The sequence below is a fragment of the Salmo salar genome, chromosome 07 (assembly GCF_965601325.2).
Source record: "Salmo salar chromosome 07, fSalSal1, whole genome shotgun sequence".
NCBI lineage: Eukaryota > Metazoa > Chordata > Actinopteri > Salmoniformes > Salmonidae > Salmo > Salmo salar.
This window is the reverse complement of record NC_138297.1, coordinates 60217690-60230963: the sequence shown is the minus strand read 5'-3', so window position 1 is coordinate 60230963 and position 13274 is coordinate 60217690. Positions and strand designations below refer to the sequence as shown.

Here is a 13274-nt window from a genome sequence, read left to right as displayed (position 1 = left end):
ACGTTTTAAACATTGGCCTGTTGATCATTTAAATTCCACAATATGAAATTATATGAAGACAAAATTCATCTGTCAGTTCACTTTCTCAGGGTAACTGAACTGAATGGATGGCAATGACTTCCTTACCCTCCCTGTCCTGGATGGCTGTGCTTATTGCCAGAGTTACAGCCACAACCAGTTGTGGTTCTAGCTTATATGGCTCTCTGAGGGGAACAACAATATGTCTGTGAAACTATATATTCACAGAATGATGAATGAATTGTGGTTTATTTGGTAACATTTCGTAGTGTGACTGATTTTACTAATTGAATTAATACTGTACAAAGTTAGAGGTGCACTATTTAATAGATTCCACTGCTCCCCTTACCTTGGGCTTCCAGTGGGGAGACCTGAGGTCAACATACCCCCGTCCCCCTACCTCTGTCTTCCAGTGGGGAGACCTGAGGTCAACATGCCCCCGTCCCCCTACCTCTGTCTTCCAGTGGGGAGACCTGAGGTCAACATACCCCCGTCCCCCTACCTCTGTCTTCCAGTGGGGAGACCTGAGGTCAACATGCCCCCCTACCTCTGTCTTCCAGTGGGGAGACCTGAGGTCAACATAACCCCGTCCCCCTACCTCTGTCTTCCAGTGGGGAGACCTGAGGTCAACATACCCCCGTCCCCCTACCTCTGTCTTCCAGTGGGGAGACCTGAGGTCAACATGCCCCCGTCCCCCTACCTCTGTCTTCCAGTGGGGAGACCTGAGGTCAACATAACCCCGTCCCCCTACCTCTGTCTTCCAGTGGGGAGACCTGAGGTCAACATACCCCCGTCCCCCTACCTCTGTCGTCCAGTGGGGAGACCTGAGGTCAACATGCCCCCCTACCTCTTTCTTCCAGTGGGGAGACCTGAGGTCAACATAACCCCGTCCCCTTACCTCTGTCTTCCAGTGGGGAGACCTGAGGTCAACATACCCCCGTCCCCCTACCTCTGTCTTCCAGTGGGGAGACCTGAGGTCAACATACCCCCGTCCCCCTACCTCTGTCTTCCAGTGGGGAGACCTGAGGTCGACATACCCCCGTCCCCCTACCTCTGTCTTCCAGTGGGGAGACCTGAGGTCGACATACCCCCGTCCCCCTACCTCTGTCTTCCAGTGGGGAGACCTGAGGTCGACATACCCCCGTCCCCCTACCTCTGTCTTCCAGTGGGGAGACCTGAGGTCAACCAACCCCCGCTCCCCCTCCCCATCTCGTACTTCTGAGTGGGAGACCTTCCCAGGCAGTAGCCTGCCTAGCTCACAAACTTGAATCAGGGCGCCCACTCCGACAAGGTTAATTGACCCACAGTCCCACACGGTGACATGATATCATTGACGTAACGTTCAAATGAGCAATAGAAAACCGATTGTGTAAATGTCACCAATCCAAATTTTTGCGCCGCCCCGTGCCGCCCCCAACAAGATGCCGCCTTGGGCGGCTGCCCATGTCGCCTATACCTAAATCAACCACTTGCTACAACAGACTGCAAACAGAGAAGACAATACTCATATTGTACATATAACTCACCAGCCAGCATTCTACAACATACCCCAATGGTCCTTGGGGCTGGTGTTATGTCTTATTTTCTCTGTCTCCTTTCGCTCTGTCATGATGTCAGCTGAAAGTGTGTGTCTTCGGACAGTGAGGTGGAAGATGGATCCTGATGAGGCCACTGTTGTAGATAACCTGCTTATGTCCATCAGATGGTACCAGACAAACTTTGAATTGAACTCCAGCTCTTGCCAAAATAGTTTGTTTTTCTGCACACAACTGAACTGCTTCCAATTGGCTCATTCGTCCCCCTTCCTCTCCCTTGTAACTATTCTCCAGGTTGTTGCTGTAGATTAGAATGTGTTTTCAGTCAGCTTAACTGGTAAAATAAGGGTTAAAAAAACTGTGATGTCATATTCTTTAATGCAAGGGAAATGTATGGGTTCATTCTCTGATAAAGTTTCTCCACAAATCTATGGATGGACGATGCCAGAGATATCCCTGGTCACAATTTTGGTCCTGGCAGACATAGAAGGGAAGACTTCAATATGGAACCATTGCTCTCATCCAGGCTGTTGATGGTCACTGTGTAAGTGACCTTGACTTCAATCTTTGGAGAGGGCGCGACCCTCAGAAGTAATGTCATGACTCATGACCCAAATATCTATCTTTGGAGAGGGAGCGACCCTCAGAAGTAATGTCATGACTCATGACCAAATATCTATCTTTGGAGAGGGAGCGACCTTGAGAAGTAATGTCATGACTCATGACCAAATATCTATCTTTGGAGAGGGCGCGACCTTGAGAAGTAATGTCATGACTCATGACCAAATATCTATCTTTGGAGAGGGAGCGACCATCAGAAGTAATGTCATGACTCATGACCAAATATCTATCTTTGGAGAGGGAGCGACCATCAGAAGAAATGTCATGACTCATGACCCATGAGTTTGGGTGGACAAAATTGGTCAATTTTAGCAGTTGACAGGTCTCTTCTGGTTCTTCATCATTGTTTTCTTCATTAATTTATTATTCTGTTTCGGCCTCATCCCATGGTTGCTAGCCCCTCATCCACCTCCTCTTCCAAATGATTTGTCCACCTGCACGACGACAGGTGGTGACGGCCACTCTCCTTGGCCTTCTCCTACTCCAAGACAGTGTCTTGAGAAAAGCCCTAACTTCCCACAGTTGTAGCAGCTCCAGTCTCTCCCTCCGTCAGCAGGAGCCCCTCGTCCAGGACAGTGTCTTGAGAAATGTCCTAACTTCCCACAGTTGTAGCAGCTCCAGTCTCTCCCTCCGTCAGCAGGAGCCCCTCGTCCAGGACAGTGTCTTGAGAAATGTCCTAACTTCCCACAGTTGTAGCAGCTCCAGTCTCTCCCTCCGTCAGCAGGAGCCCCTCGTCCAGGACAGTGTCTTGAGAAATGTCCTAACTTCCCACAGTTGTAGCAGCTCCAGTCTCTCCCTCCATCAGCTCCTAATCCAACGGCTCCTCCGCCTGGCACAGACCCACCCTCAAGTGGGTTATGAGGGGGTGGGAGGCCACCATCTCCGTCTGCTGGTGGAGGATTTGGTAGTGGCGGATACAAGGGGGGCCCCATGATACGGTTGCCCTTGGAGAAAGGCCAGCCAAGCTTCATCTCCTTCTTTCTCTTCAAGTTGGCCTCTCACAGAAATCTCCATCTGTCCACCTGGTCCAGTCTTATGTTTGGTTCCAATCAAATCAAATCAAACTTTATTTGTCACGTGTGCTGAATACAACAGGTCAGTACCCCCCTAACAAATGTTTTATCCATTACACTACACGGCCCTTTTGGTTCCCAGCATGGATCCTCCATCCTACTCTTACTATTTCCCTTTCCCATATTAAATCCTTTGTTGAACTCTTTAGAAAAAACATCCAGTTTGTCACGTCATCCCACACTCACACAACTCTCACACCGGGGCTAAGCCCTTGTTCAGTTAATTAGTCAATCACACAATACTCACATCCACATTCACTCAGTACTATTCCCAAACACATTCAGTAATCTCCCTTATTAGTCCTGATGCATCTTCAACAATTATCTTGTTGTTACTTCCTATGCATACATATGTATCTTCAACAGTTCTCTTGCCGCTACTTCCTATACATATAAAATAGCACCTCGTGCTCAATAACACCTTGTGCTATTATCATTGATTCTCAGACCACGTAGACACTTCTCATAAATGCCTAAAGACAATTGTCAGTGGGGCTTTTCCTTCCCTCACTCTAGCCTTCTCCTATGTGTAGTTATAGCGTTCTCTTAAGACTTTCGGGCTCCCGAGTGGCACAGCGGTCTAAGGCACTGCATCTCAGTACTAGAGGCGTCACCACAGATCCTGGTTCGATTCCAGGCTGTATCTCAACCGGCCGTGATTGGGAGTCCCATAGGGCAATGCACAATTGGCCCAGCCTTGTCTGGGTTAAGGTTTGGCTGGGGTAGGCTATCATTGTAAATAAGAATGTGTTCTTAACTGACTTGCCTAGTTAAATAAAGGTTAAACATAAAAAGACTATGGTACCTTTCTTCATTTTTATGTTTAGTTTTATTGGTTTTATTGTTGTAAAAAAATTATTCTACACATTCATTTAAATTGACTTACTGAAATCAGTTGAGTTGTCCTTCTAGGTTTTCATAGATGTTGTGTTTCCTCCCAGATGCGTCCCACAGTGGAGGTCTGTTACGGGTGGGTCCTCACCCTCTTTAGTGAGTGGGCAATTTCCCTTTACACCTTCCCAAGAATGTGCCACCGGTGTTCCCTCTCAGACCTTCACTGAAGGATCACGTCGAGAAGATCAAACATCCTGTTCATGATGCCAGGATTGTTGTGGAAATTCACCACTAAGGACTCAAACTCAATGTAAATGAATCAATCTTTATTATAATGGCCAGAGAGGTTCACAAACTCAATCCAAGCTTGATGAAAACTCTGAAGAGGGTGTTCCATTTCAGTCCTCTTATACTGCTACACAAACAAGTCATATAAGCATGATTTACATTATTCATTATTTATCTTTAATGTTGTTTGCTGCACGTGACTGACTGACACCTCATGAGTCTTCTTCTCTCAAAGCTGGAACCTTCAAACTGAGATACTGATTTTTGTTCCCAAAACAATGTTCTGGGCGTACTGCCAATTGGTCTGAAGAGGAGGTCACAGTCACCTGGAGGGATGTGTACAATTCATTGAAGTGGTAAAAATCTGTCGTTCTGCCCCTGAACAAGGCAGTTAACCCACTGTTCCTAGGCTGTCACTGAAAATAAGAATTTGTTCTTAACTGACTTGCCTAGTTAAATAAAGGTAAAATGTAAAAATCTCTTCAGACAACAACATTTTCCCTCAAGTCCAATATCTTGAAAACTTGACTGCTGACATGCAAAACATTTTGGAACTGTATCAACAGTGGACTAGTGAAAAAAATAATACTGAAAGATACATTTTTTTGTGGATTCTCCCTTTAAGAATTTCATAATTTAACCACCAAGGCAAAAGATTTCACAAGGAAATAGTTAAAAAATATATTTTATAATATAGCACTGTAACAGTATAACGATTACAGTGTATGGACTTTGACAGTAGGATACAGCAAAGGTACATTTAGAAGAATATAATAGATTTTATATGGACTTGTAAACATTGGCCACTTGAGTTGAAATCTAAGCAGGGCATTATCCCAAGCGGAACAGATAGCGTTCCTCTTTCAGGGGGGAAGATTTAGCGTCTAGCACCGACCGATCATGGCGGCACTTGGCAGTCGTGGAAATCGTCTTGATAATTCTCCTAACAGACAATTAAAATCTGTTTTAGCATCTCCAGAGAAAGTCCGTGAACTTCTCAACGCAGGTGTGTTGTCGGATGAAAACAGATCAACTGGGTAAGTTTTTGGAGAATTAACGAATGCATTTTTTTAGGGACCTAACGTTAACTAGTTAGCTAGCTAGCTTACTGTGGCTGGCTCGCCATCTAGCTAACTAGGTGCCCAGTTACGGATCTAGTTTCCACATGTTGCATTACATTAGCAAGCAAGTTGCACACTTTATCGAGACAGGTTTTTTTTTCTTGATGCCTTTCTTACTCGACAGCTAATTTGTGTTTGTCTGTTTTGTTATTTACAATGCTGTCTAGCCGTTATAGCTGGCTATGTTACGTAAACGGTCAATCATATATGCAATGTAAATAATAATCACAAATGATCAAGACATTTAATTGCAGCATTGTTTTCATAGTAGCTGCTGCATGCACCACTGTAGTAACATGCAATGTCTTCGAGTGTCCATTTATTTATTTTTTTTATTTTTTTTTAAACCATATTTGATTGCTCACATGGATCCACGTGTGTACATAAATTAGGGTTTGTAACTATCAAATTACTGGAGTGGCTATGTTATAACCCTCGAAGTCCCAGCATGAGGTGAGAATGGCATCCATATTGGTCAGGGAGAAATCCAAACCAGTGTAATTGGAATGAACGGCAGTAGAGGCATAGTCCTAATTTTACTTAAGCAGGAAAATACAAGTAAGGTATCAGAAATTGTGTAATTGTTCTCAACCTAAAATATTGTCACATTTAAATAGTTTATACAGGTTTTATACCAATGTTCTGTATAAATATCCTCTAAAATATATGTAAACAGACCATCATATCTAAATGTTTGTTTTCTTGGAAAGATGTGAGTGCTATTATATATTACAATATCAGTACTTGTTGCATTTACAACCTGTCTAAGACCTATCATCAGTGTCTGGCTGTGGATTGACTGGGTTGTTTGAATGGAATGTTGGCAGTATATTAAAACAATTAATGGTATCGTACCTCTAAAACGATCTGGCTAGCTAGCTAACAAACGCACAGTGTAGATAAATGCATTATGAAAGGGATGATCAACAAGGGGCTATATGTTCTATTGAAGATAATAAAGGATGTGGAAGGTGTGTTTAACGATGTGCTAGCGGAGTGGCGTTATTTTCCAGAGAACACATACAGCCCCGAGTTGATTATCCCTTTTAAACCATGGCTATAATTTAACACATTTGCCACTAGAAATGTGTTAAACTTCCACTGAAGTGCCTTGCAAGTTTACTAGATAGCTACAGTAGTTGCCGTGGTAACCAATGTGAGAGAAATGAAGTATTTACCTGATTTGTTTAATATTAATAGTTAACAACTATATGCTTAGCAAACAGTGAGAGATATTCATGACTACTGATGCTGTGTTTCTGAAAAGGGTTGGCTCCTCTTACACATTCACTCCCCTCAGCTGGTCTAGGCCTGTAGTCAAGGACTTTCTTAGTGACTACGGGATAGAGAGAACTTGAGGGACAGAATAACCTGTTAGCTTTGCTTCTGAGTAACTTGGTCGCACAGCTTTAGACTCAAGAACTGTGGTCACTTTTGTCTATCCTTTTCTTTCACTATCTTCCAAGGGCACAGCTGTGTGGAGATATGAAGAGAACAGAGGCTAGCTTGAACTGAAAGGAGAAACGGAACTGCTGTTATCACTTGTTTGTGCGCTATGATCTCACACAACCAATACACATAGGCACAAGAAGATAACAAGGTAGCTTATGATGCCCCGGGCTGCTGGGGATGGGTGGAACCAACCAAGGACTAAGCAGTTTTGGGGTTTCTATATAAACCCCTTGCGTTTCTGTATTATTCAGACTCTCAACGATCACTTCTGGGTGGTCATTGACCAGCTCCATTATTGCAAAAATTAATCGATATTAAAGTATAAATGTTTGAAGAAATAACACTCTCCTTATTGGTTAGAATTTCCACGACACCAAACAAACAGACTTGCTAGTTTAGCTAACCAAACCATCAGTCCTAGCTTGCTATTATGAAAATCAAATTCAGCAATACCAATACTGTTTTCAATTTGACTTTTGCTTTCAAAAGCAGCTCAAACAAAACATGTAAACATGAACTATGGCCATTGAATTCTACCATACAAATATACTGTGCATTATAGGGAAATAATGCACGCTCTGGAATGCCCTTCAAGCCAATCAGAAACAAGTTTTCAACGATACCGTGGTATAATTAAGCAATAAGGCCCGAGGGGGTATGGTAAACTCAGCAAAAAAAGGAACATCCTCTCACTGTCAACTGAGTTCATTTTCAGCAAACTTAACATGTGTAAATATTTGTATAAACATAAGATTCAACAACAGACAAACTGGACAAGTTCCACAGACATGTGACTAACAGAAATTGAATAATGTGTCCCTGAACAAAGGGGGGGGGTCAAAATGAAAAGTAACAGTCAGTATCTGGTGTGGCCACCAGCTGCATTAAGTACTGCAGTGCATCTCCTCCTTATGGACTGCACCAGATTTGCCAGTTCTTGCTGTGAGATGTTACCCCACTCTTCCACCAAGGCACCTGCAAGTGCCCAGACATTTCTGGGGGCAATGGCCCTCACCCTCCGATCCAACAGGTCCCAGACGTGCTCAATGGGAATGAGATCCAGGCTTTTCACTGGCCATGGTAGAACACTGACATTCCTGTCTTGCAGGAAATCACGCACAGAACGAGCAGTATGGTTGGTGGCATTGTCATGCTGGAGGGTCATGTCAGGATGAGCCTGCAGGAAGGGTACCACATGAGGGAGGAGGATGTCTTCCCTGTAACGCACAGCGTTGAGATTGCCTGCAATGACAACAAGCTCAGTCTGATGATGCTGTGACACACCGCCCCAGACCATGACGGACCCTCCACCTCCAAATCGATCCTGCTCCAGGGTACAGGCCTCGGTGTAACGCTCATTCCTTCGACGATAAACACGAATCTGACCATCACCCCTGGTGAGACAAAAACGCGACTCGTCAGTGAAGAGCACTTTTTTCCAGTCCTGTCTGGTCCTGCAACGTTGTTGCCTGTGATGTCTGGTGAGGACCTGCCTTACAACAGCCCTACAAGCCCTCAGTCCAGCCTCTCTCAGCCTATTGCGGACAGTCTGAGCACTGATGGAGGGATTGTGCGTTCCTGGTGTAACTCGGGCAGTTGTTGCCATCCTGTACCAGGTGTGATGTTCGGATGTACCGATCCTGTGCAGGTGTTGTTACACGTGGTCTGCCACTGCGAGGACGATCAGCTGTCCGTCCTGTCTCTCTGTAGCGCTGTCTTAGGCGTCTCGCAGTACGGACATTGCAATGTATTGCCCTGGCCACATCTGCAGTCCTCATGCCTCCTTGCAGCATGCCTAAGGCATGTTCACGCAGATGATCAGGCACCCTGGGCATCTTTCTTTTGGTGTTTTTCAGAGTCAGTAGAAAGGCCTCTTTTGTGTCCTAACTTTTCATAACTGTGACCTTAATTGCCTACCGTCTGTAAGCTGTTCCACAGGTGCATGTTCCGTTCCACAGGTGCATGTTCATTAATTGTTTATGGTTCATTGAACAAGCATGGGAAACAGTGTTTAAACCTTTTATAATGAAGATCTGAGAAGTTATTTGGATATTTATGAATTATCTTTGAAAGACGGGTTCCTGAAAAAGGGACATTTCTTTTTTTGTTGCGTTTATATGGCCAATATACCACGGCTACATACGACGATACGCGGAGTGCTTGGACACAGGTCTTAGCCGTGGTATATTGGCCATATCACAACCCCCTGAGGTGCCTTATTGCTATTGATGAACTGTTTACCAACATAATTAGAGCAGTGAAAAGAAATGTTTTGTCATTCCCATGGTATACCATGGCTTTCAGCCAATCAGCATTAGGGCTCGAACCACCCAGGTTATAATTTACGCTATGTTATGACAGCACTGGCAAACCATGGTTGACCAACTCCCTGACCAAAATGGCTAACCTTTATCCATCATAAGAAGGTCCATGACCATTCTAGTATTCTAATTCCTAATTCTATGGTTGTTACACTGTGTACATGAGATGTTGCTGACTTGTGAGCGTGCGCGACACAGAATATCATACATAACATGTTTAAAGTACCCTATACGAATTGTTGTATTTGATGAATGTTTGTTTAGCCCTATAGCTAATGCAAATTCCTTCTGTGAAATGTTTTTTCTTCTTGTGAATTTCAGTGTTCAGGGAGAGCTGGATAAGGTGGCACCAAACGGCAACCGTCAAGTTCCTTGTGAAGCGTCTAACAAAGAAGCCTTTTTCACAAGAGTGGAGTCCTACTCTATATCCTTTCTGCATCCAAGCCACGACATGACATGTTATACTGCCAAAGTGTTGTGTGAATAACCTTTTGAGTAGTACTGTAGTTGTACAGCACACCCTTTGCATTGCTTTTTACACACTAATAACATTGCCTACATTCCCCGTTTCACATTTTTCATCAAGAAAATAACTTTTCACATTTATTTAATCATAATGCTCATTTTGATAATTTCTAGTGTGCTGTGTAAACTTTGTAAAAGTCCTTAGCGGGAGCACTGTCTGAGATGGGCAGGAAAGCCCCGGACTCTCTCCCCCCTGAAGTGTGCCAGCTATGGCTGGATCAACGTGGGATGTGACATGTTGAAATGTTCAAGTTGCCAGGCTTTCCTCTGTGCATCACTACAGCCAACCTTGGACTTCCAGAAATGTGAGCAGAGCAACCAGTTTGACACGTCTGCTGAACTTCCAACCATTATTGCAAAAGCCTTTGTTTTTTTTATTGTTAGAAACACAGAATGTTGTCATTAATTTTGTGCCTAAATACATTTAGCGGTTGGAATAATGTTTGCCCCTGCTTCTTTCCTCTCCATAGATGATTCCCGGATAGCAGAGATAACTAGACAACTACAGACACAGCATGAGAAGTTTTGTCCATGGCCAGACTTTCCATGCCCAGGTAATGCAAAACTTTAATCCTCTCGTTGAATGGAGGTGGGTACATTTGTCTGTGTTCATTAGGCAACAAAAGGAAGGAATTGTATGGATGTACTGAAACAGGGAGGGACTACCTGGACTTGTCCAATAAGAAACAGTCATTTTTTTATTTCTGTTGTGTGCCTTATTGAACATGACTATGATGTTGTATTGCCGTTTTAGACCGGTTCTGGCTTGTACCGGCGAACGAGCCATCAGTGCTGCTCAGTGCTTTCCTGGAGCGCTTTCACACCACCTGTCTCCTGGAGCAGCAGCTACCTGCCATGAAGCCAGAACAGCTTAAAACCATGGTGAGGGAGGCGAGCCATGTTCCTACACAACAATGAATCACCTATAGAAAGACAGGCTCTGTCCAGATACTAGCCTCTTCTGCTAGCCCCTTCCCCTTATGGAGGTCTGTCTATGAACCCTTGGTTTGGGAATGCAGTTTAGCTTTTTCCCCACATGGCTTCTTGCACTACGATCCATTATCCTTTGCACAAAGAGAATCCCTCCCATCTCACCACTTTGTTTCCCTGCAGTCTTTGACGGAGGATGTGATTGGCGTTCTACTGCAGTTGATTGAGGATGAACAGAAGAAGCAGGGCAGGTCCCCTCTGAAGTCCACCTCTGAGGTCCTGGCTGTTCAGGTGGCTGCCTGCATCGTGGCCCTCTGTGGCTGGACTGGAAGGTTGGGAGACATGTTCGCATATCTAATCTCATTTTTATTGACAAAAAAATTAAGAGGCAAAACATTGTAACATTAGAAAAATACCAGGTCACTCTTACCAGATTGTGGCACTTAAAAGCCTTTATTGAATTGGCATCTCCATGTAGGAAAGTTAAAAACATTTGCTTGTCTTAACTTTTAATTTTGGAAAGCAAAAAGCAGCTTAGCATATTAACTCAACTCGTTTTTTCCCCCTCTGTAGTCATGTTCTATTAATAGGTTTGTTTCCACCTTCTCCTCTTGCTGTTTTTGCAGCCCAGCTCTGCAGGCCATGCGCCTACCCCTCCTCACCTGCTCCTTCTGCATGCGCAAAGTGGGTCTGTGGAACTTCCACCAGATGGAGGGAACAGGAAAAGAGGTAGAGGGAGACGTCCCAAAGTCCCCCACCACCCCGACGTCATCTACACCCCTGCCTGCACCCGAGGCTCAGGGGGACAGGAAGACCCCCACCTCGCCCTCACCTTCTCCTACTCCCTACCGCAGGGGGCTGCGGAGCCAGGACAAGACCAGAGGCTCAGAGCAGGTAGGTTTCAGGCAAGGCAGGCCACTTGAACTGGACGAATAGGTTAAGGTGGCACTTGGATGAGTTGGAAGTTCTAGCAAACCCGTTTCTCCAATTTCTCAGTTCTTTGTAGCTTTCAGAATGTTGTAACATGGACTCTCATACCTCTAGTCATGGATCTGTTTGTTAAAGTTCTCTGTTGATTGTGTCTTGGCAGCCTGTGGGCAGTCTGTCCCCCATGGTGGTCCGCACCCGCAGCAGGGACTCTCCCAGCCCCAGCGAGGAGCAGCCCGGCCCTCTGCCCAGGGGGAAGAGGCCCATGACCGGGGGCCGAGGCCAGGGGGAGGGGACAGGGAGCGAGGGGACTGCTTCGGGGGGCTCCAGCCCCCAACGCAACCCCAAACGCATGTGCCTCTCCTCAGCCAGTAGCCCTGTAAGCCTTTACTCTCCGTGTTCACACCAGGTGTGTCGGGATTGTCCAGACCTGGGATGTGTGTGTGTGGGGGGGGGGGGGGGGGGGGGGGGGGGGGGGGGGGGGGACTCTGTAGCAGATATAATACAGACAAATCCATCTATTTTAACACCACCCTTACCTATAAATGTCTGCCTTGTTCTAACTGATCTTGGCCACTGGGTGCATGTGGGAGGGGAATGCACTTCAAGGTGAAGTTAAACTACTAAACTGACCCATGAGCAGCATCTATCTTCACCCTACTCCGGTGCGTGCCACAACTTATGCCACAACCTATTGACTTTCTCCATTCTCTTGTTTTCAGGAGGGCCCCCTGCATAGGAGTGTGTTTGACCCACTAGCCCAGCACAGAGACTGGTGCCCCTGGGTGAATGTAGGCAAGGAGAACACCCAGCCCACTGGTGGTGTACCCCTGCTGGGCCAAGAGGGAGAGCACCAGCAGGGCTGGAGGGCCGCGCTCACTCTCCTCCTCCCCATGAAGAAGTGCTTCAGCCCAAACAAGGCAGCCAGTCCCCTACAGGTGAGAATCAGAACTTGGATGTGGTAAAATGGTGGTCCTGTGTCTCACTTGGTTGAGCATGGCTCTAACAATTCCAGCATTGTGGGTTTGATTCCTGCTGGGACCACCCATACGAAAATGTATGCTCTCAATGATGTAAGTCACTCTGGATAAAAGCGTCTGCAAAAACGGCATACTATTATGACAATATGAAGGGTTGACATGGCTATGTTCTACAATGGAGCAATGTATATTGCTTGTTACAGTTTCAGCATTTGGTCATAATTCTTCTATATGAGCAAGCTTTCATTTCTAACACTTCTGTTCCCTCTTTCCTCCAGGGTCCACATGACAAGTCTAAAAGAGTGTTTGCTATATTCCGTCAGTGGCAGGTATCTTCCCCATCTCAGTAAGGTCTTCCTCTCCACCCCAGAGACAGGATCATCGTGACATTCTCCATTCATATTCTTCCCTGTGGTATGCTGTACTGTACTAGTTTCACTGACAGTGGTTTCATATCTGTGTATTTCTCCCATCCGTTAAGTCTGGTTTACAATCATGGGGGGGGAATGGGGTTGGTATGAATTGAAGTACCGATGAGGATGGTTTTGCCAATGAACTTTGGAATGTTGCCCAGCTGTATGGTTCGAAAGCGATGAGTTCTTCACGGACATTGCCCACCAAGGAAATTCTGTTCTGAATGCAGTTTTTT

At 45.4% G+C, this 13274-nt stretch overlaps 1 protein-coding gene across 2 annotated transcripts; it reads left to right on the top strand.

Moving 5' to 3' along the window:
• The first annotated feature begins 5237 nt into the window (after nt 1–5237).
• On the top strand, nt 5238–13274 carry zc3hc1 (zinc finger, C3HC-type containing 1). 2 transcript variants are annotated; one of them, XM_045722290.2, is made up of 10 exons: nt 5238–5406; nt 9585–9687; nt 9943–10093; nt 10259–10342; nt 10543–10670; nt 10902–11050; nt 11345–11612; nt 11809–12024; nt 12368–12583; nt 12904–13274. In XM_045722290.2, exons 1-10 carry the CDS (start codon nt 5270–5272, stop codon nt 12973–12975), a joined length of 1524 nt encoding a protein of 507 aa, XP_045578246.1. In that variant the 5' UTR covers nt 5238–5269; the 3' UTR covers nt 12976–13274. The 2 variants fall into 2 exon arrangements, with proteins under 2 accessions (XP_045578246.1, XP_045578247.1); XM_045722291.2 differs by lacking the exons at nt 5238–5406; nt 9585–9687 and having other exon boundaries at nt 9924–10093; nt 11809–12054.

What these genes read in the sequence shown, in the direction of transcription:
- zc3hc1 (XM_045722290.2), top strand. Translation starts at nt 5,270, where the DNA reads ATGGCGGCACTTGGCAGTCGTGGAAATCGTCTTGATAATTCTCCTAAC. An exon ending in GATGAAAACAGATCAACTGG is followed by an intron (nt 5,407 to 9,584) that starts GTAAGTTTTTGG and finishes TGTGAATTTCAG; the next exon opens with TGTTCAGGGAGAGCTGGATA. An exon ending in CTCTGTGGCTGGACTGGAAG is followed by an intron (nt 11,051 to 11,344) that starts GTTGGGAGACAT and finishes CTGTTTTTGCAG; the next exon opens with CCCAGCTCTGCAGGCCATGC.